This window comes from Myotis nattereri (genome assembly GCF_964212035.1).
Source record: "Myotis nattereri genome assembly, chromosome: 3".
NCBI classification, from domain to species: Eukaryota; Metazoa; Chordata; class Mammalia; order Chiroptera; family Vespertilionidae; genus Myotis; species Myotis nattereri.
The window spans coordinates 2853497-2874315 of record NC_138077.1 but is presented as its reverse complement, the minus strand read 5'-3'; the positions used below and the strand labels follow the sequence as shown (position 1 = coordinate 2874315).

The 20819-nt window shown below is 59.2% G+C and overlaps 1 protein-coding gene across 3 annotated transcripts in view; it reads left to right on the top strand.

Moving 5' to 3' along the window:
• Positions 1–7911: 7911 nt before the first annotated feature.
• RUNX1 (RUNX family transcription factor 1) overlaps positions 7912–20819 on the top strand; it is a gene marked incomplete at its 5' end in the record, with an annotated part of 192518 nt that continues 179610 nt past the window's right edge. For 2 of the 3 annotated variants that reach the window (XM_081087561.1, XM_081087560.1), the window contains one exon: positions 8173–8230. In XM_081087561.1, coding sequence (XP_080943687.1) covers positions 8173–8230 — 58 coding nt within the window. Of the gene's footprint in view, positions 7999–8118; positions 8231–20819 lie in introns of those variants that run through there. The other variant, XM_081087562.1, reaches the window with a different exon arrangement.

The window sequence follows — 20819 nt, the reverse complement described above, 5'->3', positions numbered from 1 at the left end:
TACCATCCCATTGGCCAATGCATGTCACAAGGCTGAGCTCAGGGTCAGAGTGGGAGGGGACCACAGTTAAAGGGAAAGGGATATGGCTACAGGAGGTGTGAAAGGAGGCTGCCCATGGAGTCAACCTATCACAGTCCCATTGCCCTCCATTCCTACTGCCCATATCCATAGTCAAAGTGCTTCTTATTCCACAGCCTAAGAATTTCAGCCTCTGATTCCCCAGCTGTTTATTCTAATAAATCAGTATCTATCCAGCCATTCACTCATCCAGCCATCCACTCATCCATCCATCCATCCATCCATCCATCCACTCATCCATCCATCCACTCATCCATCCATCCACTCATCCATCCATTCACTCATCCATACATCCACTCATCCATCTATCCATCTATTAATTCCTCCATCCATCCACTCAGTCACCCATCTATCCATTAATTCATTCAAAAAGTTCTATATACTGAGCATAGTGATAGGTGCTGGAGATCTAATAATGTCCAAAAATGGCCAGAACTCTGTTCTCAAGAGTTCACACACAGATGAACAGGATAGTTATAACCGGCTCAATTTCCCTAAACTCCAATTTCCTTCCATCACATTCCTACCCTAAAGCTTCTGATGGCTCCCAGGTGAACAGAATGAAACAAACTCCTCATCCTGGTCTTTAAGGTTCTCCTTTACTTGGCCCAGGATTTCCCTTCCCAAATGGGTCCTTCTCTTGTCTCCCTTCTCTTCTCTCCCCACCAGGCTGGGCTCCTCACTGTCTCCCAGCAGGCTGAGCTTTTTCCTGGTCTGCCTGTGGCCTCAGAGATCTGCCCCACCCCCCTACTGCTCTCCCTGGCCTTTGATCTGTCGAAGATGTATGTGTCTAATGCCAACAAAACAAGATGTGTGTCTGTGAAGGTTCAGCTCAGAACTCCCCTGCTCCATGGCCAAAGGCTTTCAGCCGCACAGTTTCCCCCTGACTCAGACAGCAGCCTCTGCCCAGCCTGAGGCTTGTATGCAGTTTGGTGAACCATGTCCAGGGCTGGGACTAGGGCGAGGCGAGTGAGACACCTGGGAACACTGTTTCAGCAAGCACGCCTTTTAGGGGTGCGCACGTTCAGAGTTGGCATGAGAGTCAGTGCTCCCTTAAAGGTTGCATCTTTAAGCCTCAGACATGTCTTCCCACTTCCAACCCTGGGCATTCCTGTTGTTGTGTGTGTGTGTGTGTGTGTGTGTGTGTGTGTGTGTTTAATCTGCTATTTCTTTTTTTAAATTTTTTTTTTTAAAAATATATTTTTATTGATTTCAGAGAGGAAGGGAGAGGGAGAGATAGAAACATGAATGATGAGAATCACTGACTGGCTGCCTCCTGCACACTCCACCCTCGGGATTGAGCCTGCAACCGTGGCATGTGCCCTGACCAGGAATCAAGCTGTGACCTCCTGGTTCATAGGTCAACACTCAACCACCGAGCCAGCCGGCCGGGCTGCTGTTCATTTCTTACATGAATGGTTCAGAAGCCCATGAGCCTTCTTCTGAGCTGCACTCATCCGTCCAGCCTAAGATTAGGAGGTAACTACTCAGGGAAGTAACTGCAGTGCAGGGGGAGTGGGCTGTTCCTGATACTTGGTAATGCCGAGGGGAAAGATCAGAAGAGACAAAAGTGCAAAGATGAAGGGGGATTGGATATTTCTGCCAAAGATGAAGACAAGTGAATTCTCATCGTGATAATGGAAGAATGGAAGGGCAGCAACACCACCATGATGGAGAGCGTCCTTGGCAGGCACGCGGCACTGTGTGGAGGAGGAGGAGAAGAAATGGGGAGGAGGGGGAGGAGGAGGAAGAGGAGAAGGAGGAGGAGAGCCCGGTGGGGAGTGGGGGAGACCTACATGTGAGTTCACAGGGTGCACGCATGGATGAAGGGGCCCTGAGACCTGAGTTTCTTAGTGAGGACAAAGCTGGACATATGTGTACATACATGAATGGCCATGACCATGGCCAAGTTCAGTGAGTAAAGAGAAAGGAGCCCCATGGATCATAGAAAATTGATATTTTAAAAGGAGGAGGAATTGACAAGTGAGACCAGTCAACAGAACAGGATGGATTCCTATTCAAAGCAAAAGGCATGGCAGGAAGAGGTTAAAGGCCCCCCACAACATTTGGTCAAGTGTGTGTCCCCTGAATTCCTTCCCACGGACAATGGATCCCTGTAGACAGAAGAAGCAAGAGACTCAGGGAGCTCAGGATGCTTTCTGAGTCCAGGATGATTTAGGCGTAATTTCTGGCCTTTGGACAGTCACTGATTTGGGTTTCTGATCCCCCTCCCCCACTAACGTCACTCAGAAACGAAGGTCTTGAGTCTCAGTTCACACCGTGCGGTCCTTCACTCTCCCTTTGCAACATGAATCAGAGAATCGTAAAGGAGGGTGGTAAAATCTGAGCAAGCGCAGGGAAACCAACTAAGAATAATGCCTCCCCAGTAATCAGAAGGCAACCAACACTCATGCGCCCCAAGACCGGGTCCTGGTCCTCTGAGGACAGACAGCCAGGTGAGCCTCTTCCTCTCTGCCTCCCGGTGGCGTTCCCTCGTGGTGGAAGGAGCGCATCCCTGATGTAATCCCTCCTCCCCTCTCCTCCCAGAAACACAGCGGCTTCTGAACTGGCCACCGGGGGGAGGGACGGGGGTCAAGGAGGAGCAAACTCAAGCACACGCCCCACAATTTTAAGCGGGAGACAGTTTTCGCAGTAGAGTTGATGTTTTTAATTGGGACATTTGTGAGGCTCTGGAAGATTAGGCAGTCTGCCTGGAGGCGGGGGCGGGGGCAGGGGGCTGAATGGCATTCTTGCAAGAGAACATCTAATTCGCAAATGAAGTGGGGAGCACTCAGGGTGTCTTCAGCATGGACAGCAGAGGCTGTCTCAACGCGTCCGGACCCGGACTCTGATGGTGGGTCCTGGTGACGTGTGTGTGTGTGTGTGTGTGTGTGTGTGTGTGTGTGTGTGTCCCCAGCGCATGCAAGTGTTAAAATCCACACGTGTGAGTTCCCATATGGAAGCAGCAGCCACTGGTCTCTCACTGATTCCATTCACAGCCACTTTGCATAGTCCAGAGTCCTGGTCTTCACGGCCCCAGTAAGAAAGGTAGCATTATGCTTCGGTTGTGAATGGCTACATGGGCACCTCTGCATTTGCCTACCATCAGGAAGAGGAGTAGCCATGGCAACCAAGTGCGAAGTCCCTGCAGCGGGCGCTTTGCTCAGCGGGGGGACACGCACTGTTCGCCGGGTGCACGGAATGACTGAATCTGGCGCGATCTCACCCACACGGGTCTGGCCGCTCCAACTCTGAGTAACTCTACTCTCCTTGCTTCCCTGCGCCTTCCCTGCCTGGATCTCCTGCTAAAATTAGCCTCAGGCTAGAGGAGCTGGCTGGAAAGTTCAGTACCAACTCGGAATGTTTTCCGTCCTTTGGCCCAGCCCCGCATGCTAAACATCTCTCACATTCAAAGAGAGTTTGTTTGAGGTTCTCGCTTTTACCCCTGGTTTCAGATGGCACCGGGGGCAGAAGAGCCAACATTCTGCAGGAGAAACGGTTCCAAACAGGACCCGTGGCCCGAGGCCCAACGCAGGGGGAGGGATCCAGCCGCCTCCGGACGAAGTAGCCGGGCTCCCGGGTCCTGTGTAAGCGGGGCCTCCGGGCCCTGGAGGGGGCGGCTCTCAGAGTGGACAGGTAAGGCGGGCCCCTCCCTCCCGGGCAAGGCACAGGGCGTGGCATCTGCGAGGCGGTGGCCTGAGAGTAAGGCAGGTACCCACGGGGAGGCCAGCCCAGGGCCGGGCCACCGAGGCCCCTGGAAACACCCCCGGGGGCACGTGTTTTCCACCTGGAAGAACTGCAGGATCCATGTGTCCCCAAACTGCAAACCGGGTGGAAACTGAGACTCGGGTGCCCCTCAAGGACAAACACCTTCCGTGTGTCCACGTGCCACCAGCCTGGCAGGCAGAGCGCACCGGGGCCTCCCTATGTGGGTGGCAGACCTCAGACTGGGAACGTGACCCAGACCCCGCACTTGACATGCGAATGTGGAGTGGCCACGGGGAAAGCTCTACCTGGGAGCCAGTGAGCCACGCCTCTCGTGGATTTCTGCATCTGGAAACATCCAGGGCTCACAGAATCCTGCCCAAATCTGTGATGGTGTCGACGGTAAAAATAAAGCTGTAAGAGTCATGCCAAGGCCGCAAGGCAGAAAGTTAGACCTTTGAGTGGGACAGTCTGGAGGCTGTGGGAAGTGACCCCAGCATATTCCGTGCCCAATCCCTGCTCGTGCGAGGCCCTCCGCGATGCCTCTCAGAGCCTGCTGTGCAGAGGGTCCCCAGGACCCATAGAAATGGATTCCAGTCGGGAGCTCGGACTGGAGCCCAGGATTCTGATTCTCAGAGGCCCCCTGGTCGTGCCCCCGCTGCGGCCCGTGGGCCACCCTGAGCAGCGGGCAGCGGAAACCCCTCTGCCTGCAACAGTGACCACCCAACAGGTTGCCGTGCGGTTGGACGGCCTGCGTGGGACGCGTTGCTGTCTTCCTTCTTTTCTATCCGACTTCCCCGCAGAGCCATGCGTCTCCTTCCGGGGAGGGTACGGGAAAATGCCGGGACGCTCGTCCGGCTGTAAGTTCTCGTGGTGACTTCTACGTGGATCGTACTTTTGCTGGAGGAGCCTGTGCCTCAGAGGGAGGCGCCCCCTGCAGACGCCACCGCGGGCTCCAGGAGGGAGGCCTCGCCGCGGGGTCCGCGCAGCTCTGTCACTTAACCCGAGACCAGGCTCTCGCCGGTCCAGGAGGCCCTGCTGTCAGGCCTGGGTGTAAGCTCACCCCCGAGGCCCTGGTCACCACCACACAGAAGGCTCCTCCTCGACCTCCGCGGGGCAGGAGGATGTAGGAGAGTGAAAACGTGTGCTCTGGAGAGAGATCGGGCGGCAGCGTCCTCCTGGGGTTCGAGACCACACCAGTGCTTTGGGGCGTCTCTTTGGGGTCCACTTTCTGGCCAGAGACTCTGCTTTGCAATAGACACGCTCGGAGACACGGACAGTGATCCTGGACGGAAGACGCCCGGCAGACGATGCGTCCATCAGACTGGAGTGTACACCGCAGCCACACTCTCATCCCAGGCAATGCAACCACGGATCTCGCTACCTTAGTGGTACTTTTAGAGAGCCATCGAAAGCGACACCTGAGCACGCCCCCCCCCCCAAAGTGATATGTGGGGGCTGCGGCCGATCTGAGTGAGGCTGAGCACTGCCATCAATGCCCGGGCAGAGCCCCCGTGGCCACAGCCGCTCGGGGACAGTTCCCCAGGCGCAGCCCAGGCTGAGTCACTTGCAGGAAGTAGGGCAGAGGGCGTGGGTCGCTGCCCAGACCTAAGGAATCCCAACCAGCCCGGCGAAGCCAGCGTGCAGCACTCCCCCGGCGGCTCGCGGGTGACATAGGTGTCTCTGCATCTCAGGCTCCTAAGGAAGTGGAAGGGCCAAGTTCACCGGCACGGGCTGCGCCTCTACTCGCTGTCCTGACTTGGAGGGGGCCCAGCAAAGCTGTCAGTGTCGCCTCCCAGCCGGGACACTGCGGTGGCTGCCGGCGGCCAGCGGGCTGCAGGCCTGCACACTCTGCCCCCTGCTGCCCCAGCCCTGACCGGCACACAGGACAACAGCGTCAGGCAAGGCCTCCGCAGGCCCAGCCACCTTTCCACTTGACTACGAGCCACTCAGCCAACAGAGCAGCCGGGAGTTCGGCCGGGAGCTGACACATCCACCTGGGGCGCCTGGACACTGGAGGCCAAAGCATCAGGGGTTTTGAGAATGAACCATCCATGGTTCGTCTGCATCGCCATGGCCTCCCTCAGTCACTACTGAGCAGCCGCTTGTCACAGCGCTGTGCTCCGGGCCCTCCCTGGCGCCGCGGGAGCCGGAGAGCAGGGCCAGCAGCGTGGGGCACGGAGCATGCGTGGCGTTCGGGTGTCAATAAACTTCATAACACACATACACACACACACACACGTGACTGTGCGCGTACCTGTGAATACGGCGTCCACACTGGGCACGCTCGCTCTGCACACGTCTGGAGAGCGCAGGCGCGAGTTTCAATTCCTGCTTTAGTCACAACAGGCCTAAGTCACAATCCCGTCTGTGCCCTCGCAAACGCCCGTGCCATTGGCCCTCACACGTTATCACCGTGGGTGAGGACGGGACGGGGCGAGAGGTCAACACGCAGGGGTATTCCGGCCGGACGGCCCGAGGCCTCTGCTGGCACCGCAGACCTGCTGGCACCGGGGCTGGCACTTGGGGACCTGGGGGCTCACAGTTCCTCGGGGGGGAGGGGCTCCTGTGTGCAGAGCCGCATGGAGGGTGCGCGTGGAGCCCCGCAAGGCTCCGTGGTTCATCGCGGAAGGACTCTTCCTTGCTCTGGGAACTCAAGGAGAAACTATCGTATCCGCTAGCAGGGAGCCCAGCAGGCAGGACAAGGAAGAGCGTGTGTGCCCAGCAACCCGGCCCACATGCCAATTCTCCTGTCCTCCGCCCCTCGAGCAGGCCTGGCTCCCTCCCGGGCCACAGACCAGCCTCAGACTGTCTGGGGCAGCCTCTGGGTCCCCTCTATCGTGCAGGGTCCTCGTAGCTCTCCTCTCTGCAGGGTTGATAGCAGGGCGAGTGTCCCCTCCAGGTGTGGGTTAGCCTGCGGGTTCCGGTCACACAGGAAGCAAGGCAGCGACTCTCACAGCCAAAAGCAAAACACAAGTTTACAGGCAGCCCTGCTTTCGCCCAAAATGCAAAACTTCTCTTTTCTGCCCTTCCCTGTAGCTTCCTGAGTGTGTGTGTGTGTGTGTGTGTGTGTCTGCCCTTCCCTGTAGCTTCCTGAGTGTGTGTGTGTGTGTGTGTGTCTGCCCTTCCCTGTAGCTTCATGAGTGTGTGTGTGTCTGCCCTTCCCTGTAGCTTCATGAGTGTGTGTGTGTGTGTATGTGCATGTGTGTGTGTGAGAGTGTGTGTGTGTGTGAGTGTGTGTGTGTGTCTGCCCTTCCCTGTAGCCTCCTGAGTGTGTGTGTGTGTGTGTGTGTCTGCCTGCCCTTCCCTGTAGCTTCCTGAGTGTGTGTGTGTGCATGTGCGTGTGAGAGTGTGTGTGTGTGTGTGTGTGTGTGTGTGTGTGTGTAGGAGAGAACTACGATTTTATCTCTTCACTGAAAAGATGTCCATGTAGGAGCACTAAAACCACAGAATTTTTTTGGTATTAGAATAGTGTTTTCATCACAAAATGAAAATGCTTTCCCTTTTGTCAGCTCTAAAATACTGGGGAGTCAGGGGTCAGACTCTCACCAAAACATTTCCTTTCACTTTTCCCCCCTTTACAGTTTTGCTGACGCCGGCACAGTCTTTCCCAAGGGCCGGGGACCCCTGAGCCGGTGCCCAGCATCTTGCATGATGGCACCACGTCCCGCCTGCCCGCAGCCGGTGCCAGGGCGGAGTTCCTAGTGAATAAGCAGCAATGACACCCTCATCCAAACAGCCAGAGCTTCCAAACCACACTCAGCAGCGACCCTGGTATAACAAGGGCCTGAGTCACGTTGCAGCCAGTCGCTGTCTTGCAACGTCTCTGGGGCTGTTTTCTTGCACAGCCCGGGGGTGGGGGGCAGGTGGAGGGGAGGAAGGGCATGGCTCAGAAAGTGTAAAAAAAAAAAAAATTGACATCATGGAAGTCACGTGATTGGCAAGGACCAATGACGAGGCGCCGGGGAAAGGGGAACAGTTAAATTTGTCATTTGGGTTGTGTGAAAACTTCCCTGGGCCCCAACAACAACCACAGAACCACAAGTGGGGCGGCTGGCAGAGTCAGCGGGCGACGCGGGCGCAGTGGTCAGCGGCAGGAGGAATCACACAGCTGCAAACCACAGGGTTTCGCAGGGCGGCGAGCATCCCCAAGCCACAGCCGAGCACCGCTTTTTTTTTTTAATCTTTAACAATTTGAATATTTGTTTTGCAAAGGTACATTGTTCCTAGGGCTCGGGGAGCCCCAGGGGTGTCGAGGGGGAAAGAAAGGAAAGAGATGTGGGGAGCCGCGGGGGGTGAGGCGGCAGCAATGACCTTCCGTGGTTTGCTCCCAAGGTGAACACCGCCCTCGGACCCCGCCTGCCGAAGAGGGTGCGAGGAGGAGCAGCCATGGCCTCGGAGAGCCTGTTTGAGTCATTTCCTTCGTACCCGCAGTGCTTCATGCGCGGTGAGTACACGCCGTCCTCTCACTCAGCTCCGCCTGCAGGGCTGTCACGCGGAGCCGAGGCCGCGGTGCCGTCGGCTGGAGGGAGGAAGGCAAACGCAGGCTGTGGTTACAAGGCTATTGGGTTACGGGCTCCTGGACGGCAGCTCTGCAGAGACGTCTGAGCGAGCAGGGAGGCCGTTGGCGTGTGGTCGGTGCTGGGAACGTTGGCAAGGGGGGAGCTGGAGCTGCTCCTGGTGAAGGTCTGGAGGTGGCGCAGCTCCCAGGAGGCCCTCTGGGTTTTGTCGCTGTCCCTCACCCCGGTGGCAGGGGCTGACTATCTGGAACTCTGTGTGCTCCGTGGCCCGCGCTCCAGCCTGCACAGCTGGCCAGGAGGCTGAGCCAGTGCCGGGCCGGGGCCGGGGCTGGGGCTGGGGCAGGGGCAGGGGCAGGGGCAGGGGCAGAGCAGGGCAGGGGAGGGCAGGCTCCCAGACCTGCCCTGGCCCCGCCGGGTCCTCGGGGGCAGCGGCCGCTCTGGGCCGGGAGGCAGAGTGCAGCGGGGTGCTCCCCGGGGTGAGAGCCGGCTGAGGTCTGCTGTGTGGTGCCTTGTGGTCTCGATGCGGAGGCAGCGGCGTCGTTCAGAGAGAGAGGAAGCCGGCTGTCAGGTTCAGGTACGGAGCCTCTCTCGAAGAGCATAAGGAGGTTTCCTCAGCTAAGCGTGTGGCACTTGGGTCATGATGGCAGGCGGCCTGCTAGTGTGGAAGTCCTGACTGTGTTCCTGCCCCAGCCCGTGAGGGGCAGAGCAGGGGAGGCGAGCTGTGAGTGTGTGAGGGTGTGAGTGTGTGAGTGTGTGTGCGTGTTTCTGCTCATCGGTGTCTCTTTGGTGGAGAAAGAGGACCGTGCCGAGACCAACACAAACCAGGAAACTGTCCAAGGCTGGCAGTGTGCGGCGGGCACCAACTGGGGCCAGCGCCCGCCCCGCGTGGCTGGCGGCTGGGCTGGCAGAGCCGGGGTGGGGTGGGGCGGGTGGGTCTGGGGGAATTCGCTATCTGGTAAAACTCTGGCGCGCACCCCGGTGGTATCTGTGACTCATTATTGATTCATGCGGCCCAGGGAGCTGGAATGCGGAGGGTTCTAGCCACTTTGTCACAACAAACGCTGTTGTGAATGCCATGGGGCTTTGTGGCTCTGGGTCCCTGAAATTCGAGTGCTGGGCGGAGGGGTGTGCGTGCACGTGTGTTGGGGGCGGGGAGAGCAGCTCAGGGGGAAGGAGAGGAAAGCAAGTCATTAACCGACTCAAAGCTTCAAATTAAAGGGTTTCCAGGCTCCTTTCCTGGCAGCTGCGGACGCTTGAGTGAAGTTGAATCACGCGCTGCGTGTGAGTCACAAACGCCGCTCGCTGCGGTGAGAAGCTGCGAACTGCCTCCCCCCGGCACCCCCCCCCCGCCCCCCGGCATTTCCTCTGGGTCTCAAATAAGCCCAGGAAGCACTATGTGCAGAGTAACCGTAACGAGATCCTCCTGCCTTCCTTGCTCTCCGTCCCGCTCTGCGCGGCAGTCGCTTCTCACTCCTTCGGCTGGAAAGGCGGAGTCGGGAACTGGAACAGGGTGCTGGTCAGCAGGTTGGGTTTCGGTGTGGGGTGCCGCCTGCCTGTGCCCTTACCGGGCAGGGAGTCCAGATAGCCAGGGCCCCGGTGACCTGCACAGACACCAGGAAAGAGAAGATGCTGCCCTGACACAGCCCCTCCGTCCTGCGGCCCGTGCAACAGTCGCCCGCGCACCCCGGCTGGGAGCCAGGGAGGGGGAGCCCTCCAGGGACAGATCAGGGAGGAGGGCCTGGGACCCCCCACACAAAGCTCAGAAGGGCTCCTGAGGAAAGGGGTTTGCGTGGTCCCTCTCTGGAGAGGAATGCGGGCCTCATAGTCTCTGGCTTGAGAATATGGTCTGGAGGGTCCATGTCAGAGAGCCAGAGTGGACTCTCCGCGGGCAGTTTCCCTGTACATTCCTCAGGTGACGCACTGACATGGCGGCGGCTTCCATTGCCGGGTTAGCGCCCTCCCCGAGCTGGAGAGGTGGCCCATGTCCGCGTGGGTGCCCTTTGGGCATTGCCTTAGCGCCCGAGGCCAGCACAGGCCCCACCCTCTACATGGTTCTCGCTCCGAGTCCGAGTCCTTAGCCCTGTGTCCCAGCCCGGCTGTCGGGGGGCCAGGCCTATGCCCTTTCTCGCTGCCTGTAACGTGTAGCGTGTTCCCTCCCAGCTGCGGCCACCCGCCAGAGGAGAAACTCCACAGTTCCCCCCGGGGGGGGAGGGGGGCGCTCTCTTGGTCCAGGCAGTTCTCACAGAAGGAAACCCATCCTCCCTTTTGGCAAGATACCCACATGGCAACGGGGAGAAAGAGGGGCACGGGCCGCACAAAGCATCGCTCCCTTCTCTGGGCGGGTGCGGGCGGCCGGCGTGAGGGACACGTGTGGTCTGGCACAGGGCACAGCACACACCACACACCGCACACCGCACGGCACACACTCACTGGCTGCGGCCAGGACAGGCCAAACCAAAACCCCCAGGAATCATCATGCAGGCTGTGCCCCATGAAATTCTCACAGGGCCCCCACTCTGCTCCCCATGCCAGGTGCGCCATGGCGCCCCAAAGACCGCGGGGGGTGCAGGGGAGGTAGAGAGGGAAGCAGCAGCACTGCGCGCTTTTGCACGAAGCCTCAGGTAGCCTGGGGCTTAGAAGTGGCTTAGTGGTCTGTGCGCAGCCTGCATGCCACCTGCCTCAGTTCCTAGAACCCAGTCCCCAGCGCAGCTCAGAGGGCCGCCGTCTCCCCAAAGTGTCTCAGGAGGACGGATGCCTCCGGGGATGTGTGTGACGGCTTCCCTGAAAGACCCGTGCGCCCCTGTTTCCAGAAATACATTCACAAAGGCAGGCTGGCTCCAGAGGGCGCGAAGGCACAGGCGGGCGTGGATGCCCGGGGCTGCGCCCGGTGGAGTCCATAGTATTTCCTACCCCACTGGACACAGGCCGCAGGCGGTGGCTTCAGCAGCAGGAACGTGTTGGCTCATGATCCCGGAGGCCGGGCGTCTCCGGAAGAGCCGGACAGGGGCCCTGGTTACAGTGAGGCTCGGAGGCCTCTCCCCTCCGCGTGGAGGCCGCCTCTCCCCCGCCCGCACTCGATCCACCCACTCCGAGTCTGGGTCCTACTCTCTTCTCAGAAGGACACCTGTCGCGTTGGACCAGGGCCCACACTGAAGACTATTTAATCGTAATGGCCTCAGTGCAAACCCAGATAAGGCCACATTCTGAAACACTAGGGAGCTAGGAGACTCCACGTGGGAATTTAGGGGCACACCCAGGTCAGTCCATAGGGGCTGTCTCAGCAAGGCCCCTCCCCCTCCACCTCCCCCAGGCCTCCCCTGGGCGTCTTCCTGGGTGCTGGGTGCTGGGTGCGGAGGAGTCAGCCCCGCCCCCGTGCCAGATGGAGCCCTGCGTTCTGAAACTGCCCACACGTTCTCAAACTGCAGGGAGGGTGTTAAGCATCTATCTGAGCTCACATCTGCCATGCCGCACCTTCACACACGCAGGAGCCTTTGAAAATGACAAAGCAGTTTAGAAACGCTTAGATCCTAACAGCAACACTGCCCCCAAAGAGGCCACCCCAGGCGTCACTTCCTCCGGGAGAAGGTCCCTGCCCAGCAGAGCCCTCCCAGGATGCACTGTGCCCGGGGCGGGGAGAGGGCGGCGGCTGCAGGAGGCCTGGCACCTGTTCCCACGTCCAGGGCAGCACGGGGGCAGCGGGGGCAGCAGCTGGCCCGGAGCTGGGGGCCAGATGCCCCAGAGAGGCTTGGGGAGCACATGAGTCACCGAGGCCCCTCTGTCCTCAAGAACAGTCTGGGACGTGTGCCCCGAAAAGGCCTGCCCGTGGCTGAGAAGGAGAGGCTGGGTCCCGCGCTGGGCAGGGGAGGGTCCGGCCGCTGGCCTGGCAGAGACTTGCACAGGGAGCCAGGGCTGGGCCAGGGTCCATCAGAGGGGGGAGCACGGGTTTCGTAAGAGCAGCCACGACTGGTGAAGGGCTGGCAGGCGGCCTGCCCGGGGCCAGCAGCCGTCAGCGTGGGGAGGCCTTCTCTCTCTCGCCTCTTCTGGCTTTAGTCACAGAGCACACAGCAACTTCCCTCGGGGACTCCGTTTCCCCGTCTGCAGCACCTGGCATTAAAGTAGCCGCGCGGACAACTGAATAGTCTGTGCGTGTAAATGCCCCACACAGTCGTGAAAATGGGGCAGTGAGTCTTTGCTGTGGCTGTGGGTGGGCGCTGCCTAAGAGGGTGCCGGGCAAACTCTGCCCTGCAGGGCCCCGGGGAGGCCCCTGGAAAGGGGGACACAGGTCAGCAGGCAATGGTGTGGAGGCCCCTGGACAGGGGGACACAGGCCGGCAGGCGATGGTGTGGAGGCCCCTGGACAGGGGGACACAGGCCGGCAGGCGATGGTGTGGAGGCCCCTGGACAGGGGGACACAGGTCGGCAGGCGATGGTGTGGAGGCCCCTGGACAGGGGGACACGGGTCGGGCAGGTGATGGTGTGGAGGCCCCTGGACAGGGGGACACGGGTCGGCAGGCGATGGTGTGGAGGCCCCTGGACAGGGGGACACGGGTCGGGCAGGTGATGGTGTGGAGGCCCCTGGACAGGGGGACACGGGTCGGCAGGCGATGGTGTGGAGGTGACACCAGAGGAGAGGAGGGCGGTCCTGGGGGAGGGGGACAGCCCAGGCAAAGGTGGAGCAGCAGGGACCTGGCGGGTACGGGAGGCGGTGAGTTATCCGCCCACCGATGGCTCTTTCCGCCTCGTGTGCCCCTTGCTGTCCTCGTAGGTGTCCGTGAAGAAGCCAGAAAGAGAGAGGCCCCCATGACTCAGCAAGTCCAGCGTCCACATGTGGGGGCTCCCGGGGCACGTTGCACAGAAACCGGCACAGGCGTGCCCCATCGAGGCGTGTGCGGCTCTCGTCCCCGAAGGCCCTTCGTGGTGGGCGTGCCATTGCGCCCGTCGAGCCATTGCAGGTTCTCAGGGCACTGGGAACGGCCGGTCTTCGTGCTTCTTGCACCGTCTCAGACCTTAGGGGCCAGGGCTGCCGGGTGGGAGGGCCTGGCTTCTCAGGTCACGGCCTGTGACCAGATGAGTCATTCGCATCTTCGTGTCTTGTCTACAGATGCGCTTGCCCGGGGGACGGGTCCTTCTCCAGGACCGCCTCAGGCAGGTGCCCTGACACACTGTGCGTCCTCAGTCCAACCCCAGGCAACGCTGGCTCCCGGGCGCCCGCCCTGCTCTGGGGGCCCATCCCGCGTTAGCCTTTTGCTGAGTTAAATAAGCCGCATGCGGCGTGTCCTTCCTGGCCTGGTTCCTGGGCACGGAGCGCGCTCACTAAGAGCCTGCAGCCCCTGAACGGGATCGGGAAGGTGCTGGAGGAGGACATTGCGGGAGAGGACCTGGCGGGAGGGGACCCTGAGCACAAAAAATCTGGACCTCACGCCGCCGTGCTGTGCCGGGAGCCTGCGTGGACAGGCGTGCGGGGTGCCTAGACGTCCCTCCGTGGGACGGACATGCTCACACTCTGTCCCTTTTGAATCTCTCCCCCTACCCCTCGCCCTGGCAATGCTCAGTGACGCTGGAGAGGGAAGGCAGCCGAGGGGGAGAAAGAGGCCATGCAGCCGAAAGATGCGCTTTGATGGAGTTGGACGCGCTGGGGGTTGGTCAGAGGGACTGTTTGGTGCACAGACAGGAGAGTCTGGCCGCGGTGGGCACAGGTCTGTGTGCGGGGCAGGCGGGTCTCGGTAAGCAGTGCGGCCAGTATGGGGGACACGGGCTCCAGTGTGGCTCCAGGGGCTGTGCCTGTGGTGAGGTGGCCCGCGGCTCAGCTCTGGCCGCCAGGAAGGGGACGGGAGGCCTCGGTGCTGCTCCTGAGGGGACCCTGTCACCGGACAGGGGACAGGACCCCTCTCTGCAGCCTCCCCGTGCCGTGTCTGCCAGGCCAGAGCCATGGCACAGGGCCGCTGGCAGGAGGAGGCGTGGAGGGAGCGGAGGAAGGAGGTGGGAATGGACCTGCAGCGTCTGTGCCCGCAAAGCCCGCCCCGCGAACCCGCGTCCCGGTTGTTCCTCCCATTCGTGTTGAGGGTCGGCCATGCTGTGACAGCACACGCAGCAGCCCCGAGGTCCCTCCTTCAACCCTGCCTGGAAGTCGCGGTGGGAGCTGGAGGGGGAGGGGGACATTTATTCTTGATTTACTGAAAGTGGCGGGAGACGGGGCAGGGCGGGGACCTGCCCTCAAGGTCACACCTTGTTCAGGGTCAAAGCCCAGGTTCAGTGTGATGCCCTCCTGGGAGGAAGAAAAGCAGCCGCGCCAGCGGGAGTGTCACCTACGGACGCGCACCTGGCGGCGGGCTCCCGTCTCTCAGAAACTAGCAATTGTTTCCTTTCTCTTCTTCCTCACCCTTCAATTCTCAACACCCTCTGGCCCCACACCTTGAAGCTGTGTTTAAGGAGAATCCTTTCCAAAGTTTCTGGAGCCACACTTTCTGCCCAGTGGCCTCCATGAATTTACCTGCAACTGTCTTATCTCGGGTACAAACCCGGCAATCAGATGGGGCCCTCTCTCCGCGAGATGAAACGCTCCCAGGCCTTGCATTTCTGTGAGTTACCCATGATTTCTGCTTCGTAATTACTGGCCCCGCCAACTTTCTGAGCCCGGATGCCAGTGTCTCTCCCTGAGAGGCAAGGCCTCGTGAAAAAGAGAAGGAAAAAAACCAACGAGTTATTGTGTTTTTCTCTGGAAGAAGAAAGAGTGTAAAATGTTCACCTTGCTTTGTGGCAACATCGGTGTTCACGGAGAGAACTGTGGATTTTGTAGGTGACCCCGCCTCCCAGTTCATGATCCTGTGTGTCTATTTTTATTTAATTATTTTAAATATATTTTTATTGATTTCAGAGAGGAAGGGAGAGGGAGGGAGAGATAGAAACACCCATGATGAGAGAGAATCATGGACCAGCTGCCTCCTGCATGACCCCTACCAGGGCCTGAGCCGACAACTCAGGCATGTGCCCTGACCAGGAATCGAACCTGGGACCCTTCAGTCCGCAGGCTGACGCTCTATCCACTGAGCCAAACTGGCTAGGCCCTGTGTGTCTACTTTTAGATGAACCTCTTCTGAACCTGTGAGCTCCCCCAGAAATGGTAGGCGCCCAGCGGGGCAGACAGAAATCTCAGGCGGCCAGTGGGCTTGTTCAGCAGCCGGGGCTGATGCTCCTGTGTCCATGGCCACGCGGGGGCCACGGGTCCTACAGCAAGGACGCACCTTGTCAGGCCTCCAGACCAAGCGCATGGGAGAGAGAGACCCTCCGGGACCCTCTGCAGGCTCCGCCCCGTCCTCGTGGCCGTCAGCGTTGCCTGCCGGTCTTTCCAATGTCCTCGTGCAGGAAGTCTAGGGCCCTGAAAGGAGCCTTTGGGTGCTCTGCTGGAGAATGGAGTGTGATGTGAGCCATGAATCCAGCTCAGCCTGGGAGAACCTTCACAGCTCTCCTGCTCCTGAGAAAGTGTAGGTTTCAGACTTTCCTTCTGTGGATCCTAAAGAAAGATCTGGAAAATGCTGCAGCAGTCAGCTTCCAGACGGGGCTGTGTTATCAGCGCACACAGTGGCCGGGACGGTGAGCGGGCTGCATGCGACCCCCGGGCCCCGGCCGCCTGCGTGAGGGTTGGAAGGGCGGTGGCTCCCTCCTCAGTGTCGGAGCATCTTCTGCTTCTAAGCCAAGCCATGCCGCTCGCCCAGCCTCCACGCTTCTCGTGTGTGATCCGCATGGAAACACCCCAAAAGCCTGAGGTTCCCTGGGAGGCACAGGTAGGGGCGCTTTTCCGGCAGCAGCTTCCGCGCCGGCCACAGGCTGCGCTCTTTGTGGCCCGGCTTCTGTGCGCCCTTGAGCTCCGGCACCGGCCCCTCGTGCCACCACCTGCAGCTGCCTCCGCACCCGCCCGCCGTGACAGCCCGTCACTATACCATCTGGGAGCGCGTCAGGTCCACGGCCCGGCGAGGGTCCGGGACCACAGGCAGGGAAGCCGCCTCTACAGCCTCAGGAGGGTTATTCCCTCTCGCCTCCGCCTTCCAGGGGCTGGTGTGTGGCACGGCGGGAGAGGCAGGGGGGACACGCCATAGGGGCTGACGGGCGGAACAGCCCCCCTCCCTGCCACTGTATCATTGACCCAGTGGGTGTGAAGATCAGACACGATGACTCAGTCCTCGTGGAGAGGGACAATGATTAAACCGCCTTAAACAAATACCAGCGCGGTGAGGGGTGTGCTAGTAGACAGGAGGCCCGGTGCCGACAATGGGCAGTCTGTTCACCTGCCATCACCCTACACATTCCTTCACATTCACACAGAAAAACACCAGGCCTCCCCTAGGCTTCCCCCGAGGTTGTGTTCCAAACAAAGGGATGATTGTATCGAAGAGGAAGAGGCGGGTGAATCTCTTTAAATAACAAATGAGCTATGAGACGTCCCATGTCTGCTAAGTTATTCGTGTGGGTGTGTCTTCTATCTAGAGTGGCATTTGTAGTTTTATATGGTGTGGGTGGCATTTGAAACCATGTAATTTTGTGAAGATGTATATTATACTATACTAGTGGCCCAGTGCACGGATTCGTGCACATTGAAAGGAAATTAATTAGAGGAAAGATTCGTGCAATTACTGCAAAAAATTACATGTCAAAGTAGTATATATAATATAGTATTATAAAATAAAAAAAAAGTGAGGGCTTTATATGTATGGTGCATGCACGAGTCAACGTTTATTTTTAAAATGCCAGTGCGCGTCATATGTACCGGCGGTCAGACGGTTGGGCGGTCGGACGGACAGACGGACGTCTGGTCACTTAGCCTTTTATTTACGTAGTTACATAGGGTTTTCCTGCGGGTTTTGCCTGGAGTGATCAGGGCACAAGAGATGTCCCCTTGTCCAAGGTCCCACAGCTGGGCAGCCCCAGAATCAGAACCAGAAACTGGGTGGGCTCCACTCCTGCCCGCTGGGTTGGCAGACACTGACTCAGGTGGCTGATGCCGCTTGGGCGGCTAAATAACTAGCAGATGCCTCGTGTGACTCCTCTAGTTTCCTTGCCCTGGTCAGACTGCACAGGCTTCACAGGCACACCCTTCCTTTGAGGCCACACCGTCCGCGGAGTCCCAGGCTCAGGCGGCCTTGGGGGAGGCAGTGGCCGCCAGGAGGGCCCCACCCCCGCACTCCGGGGTCTGTCTTCCGTCAGCCCGGCTGCTCTCACGGGCGCCCAGCAGGGCCCGCACACCCGTAGGCGACTTCATGGTTAACCAGGTTGGCTTTGGGGAGCATCTTCAGGGAAATCTGAGCGACCATCCGGAAGAGCAGCAAATGTGCTTGTTCATGCGAAAGGTGCTGAGGTGGCTCGCCCACGGGCTCGGCTGCGGCCTCAGAGGGGCCGTCCACACTGGCCCGGGCCTGACTCTGGAGGCACCGGCGGCCTCCGGTCCCCACCGTCTGTGTTGTCCCTCCCGCCACAGCAGAGATGTCCCCTGAGGGACCCTCACCAGCTCCAGAGCAGCCACAGGGAACTCTCCTGAGGCCTAGGGTGCTGACACTGGCAGGACGCTGGCTGGGGGTTGGAGGGGAACCATTGCCAAGCCTTTCCTCCCAGCCCCTGGTCTGAGCCCTCAGAGGGGAGAGGAGGCTGAGGCTACGTGCATCTCCCCAAAAGGCCTGGGTGAGGCTGTCAGGCCAGGTAAGGCTGAGCCCGCACTGCCTGGCCTGGAGAGGCAGCGCCTCCTTAAACGTCCTGTCCCAGCACCCCACTTGCCCCATCCTGGTCCCGTCTGGGACCCACAAACAGAGGGGCTCTCAGATGATCCCACACTGATCAGGGCTTCACACCCACATCCACCCTCAGGGAGTCCCCAAGAGCCAGCACTGTGACCCCCTGACCCCAGCTACCCTCAGGGCATCCCCAGGAGCCAGCACTGTGACCCCCTGACCCCGGCCACCCTCAGGGCATCCCCAGGAGCCAGCACTGTGACCCCCTGACCCAGGCCACCCTCAGGGCATCCCCATTATCACAGAAAGTTCCTTCCCTTTCTCCTTGGGCTCCACATGGCAAAAGGCACAGTCATTCATTACATTCCCCCCAAAGCCAGCTCACAGCCCGTGGGTCCCTACTCACACCTGGGGCTCCCCCTCACAGCCAGGGAGCCCCCCTCACAGCCAGCGGTCCCCACTCACAGCCAGGGGTCCCTCTCACAGCCAGGGAGCCCCCCTCACAGCCAGCGGTCCCCACTCACAGCCAGGGGTCCCTCTCACAGCCAGGGGTCCCTCTCACAGCCAGGGAGCCCCCCTCACAGCCAGGGGGTCCCTCTCACAGCCAGGGGGTCCCTCTCACAGCCAGGGGTCCCGCTCAGGGAGAAGACAAGGAGCCCTCAGCCTCTAGTGCTGCTGAGCAAGCGTCCTAATGGGAACAGATTAAAAGGCACTGAGCTGATCGTGCTCCAATAGAATAATAATGAATGAACCGCTCCTTTGGGAGGTGATGGGGGCCCGGAGGAGCTGCTTTCCTCACTCAGAGGCGGGTCCCACAGGGAGGGACATGCCGCAGTGGCCTTCGAGGTGATATTTTGGGAACCATTGTGACTCAAAACACCCTTTTCATGCTTAGGGTCCAACCCGTCATTTCCACAGAAGCAGGGGGTGTTGTTTCACTCCCCTCATCTCTGCTCCACGTTTCAATAAGGGCCACGCAGTCTGAAGGAGCAGAGGTTTGAGGGGAGCCCTTGGTGCCCATCCCCACAGACAGGCCTGGACCACATTGTCATCTGGGCCCTTTGAGGGGCTCTTGACCAAGTCAACCCCAGTGAGGGGGAGGGAGGCTCAGTGGCGTCAGGAGCACTCGCTCTGGTTGGAAGGATCCTGGTTGGCAGTAAAGTTGGGCGAGGACTGAGTTACTTGGTTGCTCATAAATAATGACAAGGACGGCGAACATTGGCCAAGTGCTAACTGTACCTCAGGCACGTCGTCTCCATTATCTCTCATCACCAAAAGCCTTAGGAGGCCCGGCTGGCATGGCTCAGGGTTTGAGCATCGACCTATGAACCAGGAGGTCAGGGTTCAATTCCTGGTCAGGGCACATGCCTGGGTTACGGGCTCAATCCCCAGTGTAGGGCGTGCAGGAGGCAGCCGATTAATGATTCTCTCTCATCATTGATGTTTCTATCTCTCTCTCCCTCTCCCTTCCTCTCTGAAATCAATAAATATATCTATAATAATAAAAGTATAATATGCTAATTAGACAGGGTGGCCGAATGACCTTCTGGATGACATTCCGGACTACATTCCAGACAAAGCTGGGGCTACAAGGGCTGAGCCCCTTGCACGAATTTCATGCACCGGGCCTCCAGATATATATATTTACAAAGCCTTATGAAAAGGACAGCTCAATCCACACTCAATAAAAGTAAGAAAGGAACAAAGATGAGTTAAGAAAGCAACCCGGGCCCACAGGTTGTAGCAGGCAGAACCCAGCAAGAGTCCTGATTCTGTCCCTGGCACAGCGGCCGGGGCAGTGGGGGCAGTGGTGGGCACAGCCCATGTGGCCAGCTCTGCCCTGCCTGCCAGGTGCCCTGGGCAGACCGCCACCTCCTCCTCAGCACAGGTGCTATGAGGATGCTTGCCTCCCAGATCACTGTGAGGTCCAGGTTAGGACACGAGATGCTGCCTGACACCCGGTAACCTGCTGTTTGATGTCACCTGTTGTCATGCCTCTTCCTTCCACCTGATCCGCCTTTTCTCGTGAGCGACTGTTCTGGAAGTTTCCATGTCCTCTTGCATGCTACTGCAAACCAGGTCTGAAAGTACAGCCCATTGTCACTCACATGACCACACCTGGGCATGTATGCGTCCTTGTGGACTAGATCCTGTGCTGTGGGCAGCAGGTGGCAGTGGGTGAAATGTGGGCTCTCACTCTGGTGCATGTGTCCTTGCACCACGTTGTCCAATCCCTGTGACGTGGCAGGGCCGGGGCCTGGGATCCTTCACCGCTGATGTTCTACGTGAAGGTGTCTTGCAGGCTGAGAACTTGCCCCCCAGTAACTCTCCGCAATATTTCCCAGCCGCGGCACTGTTGACCTTGGGGACTGGGTCATCCTGTGGAGGGGACTGTCCTGTGTGTTCTAGGACGTGTAGCAGCACCACCTCCCCAAACATGTCTCCAGACATTGTCACGTGTCCCCTTGGGGGATATGTCACCCCTGTTTGAGAACCGCTATTCCAGAGAGCTTAGGAGCCAATGTGCTAATATTGGTCCCCTTTCTTCATGGGCCAAGGGAATTAAGAGTTGGTGATGTTGACCCTCTTCCTGCTTGCATCTCTCACACCTGGCTTGACCTCCTCTGTCACCCCAGTCCCTTCGTAGTGGTCTGAGGTGTCCACAAAAATGACAGTCCGTGAGCAGGGGCCTTGGGACTGGGACAATCAGCCACTAGCCCCATAGTGAAGAGCGGGAAAGAAAAGGCATCCACGATGCGTCCACTGAGGGAAAACCAGGAAGAACTGATGCCCGGGGGTTA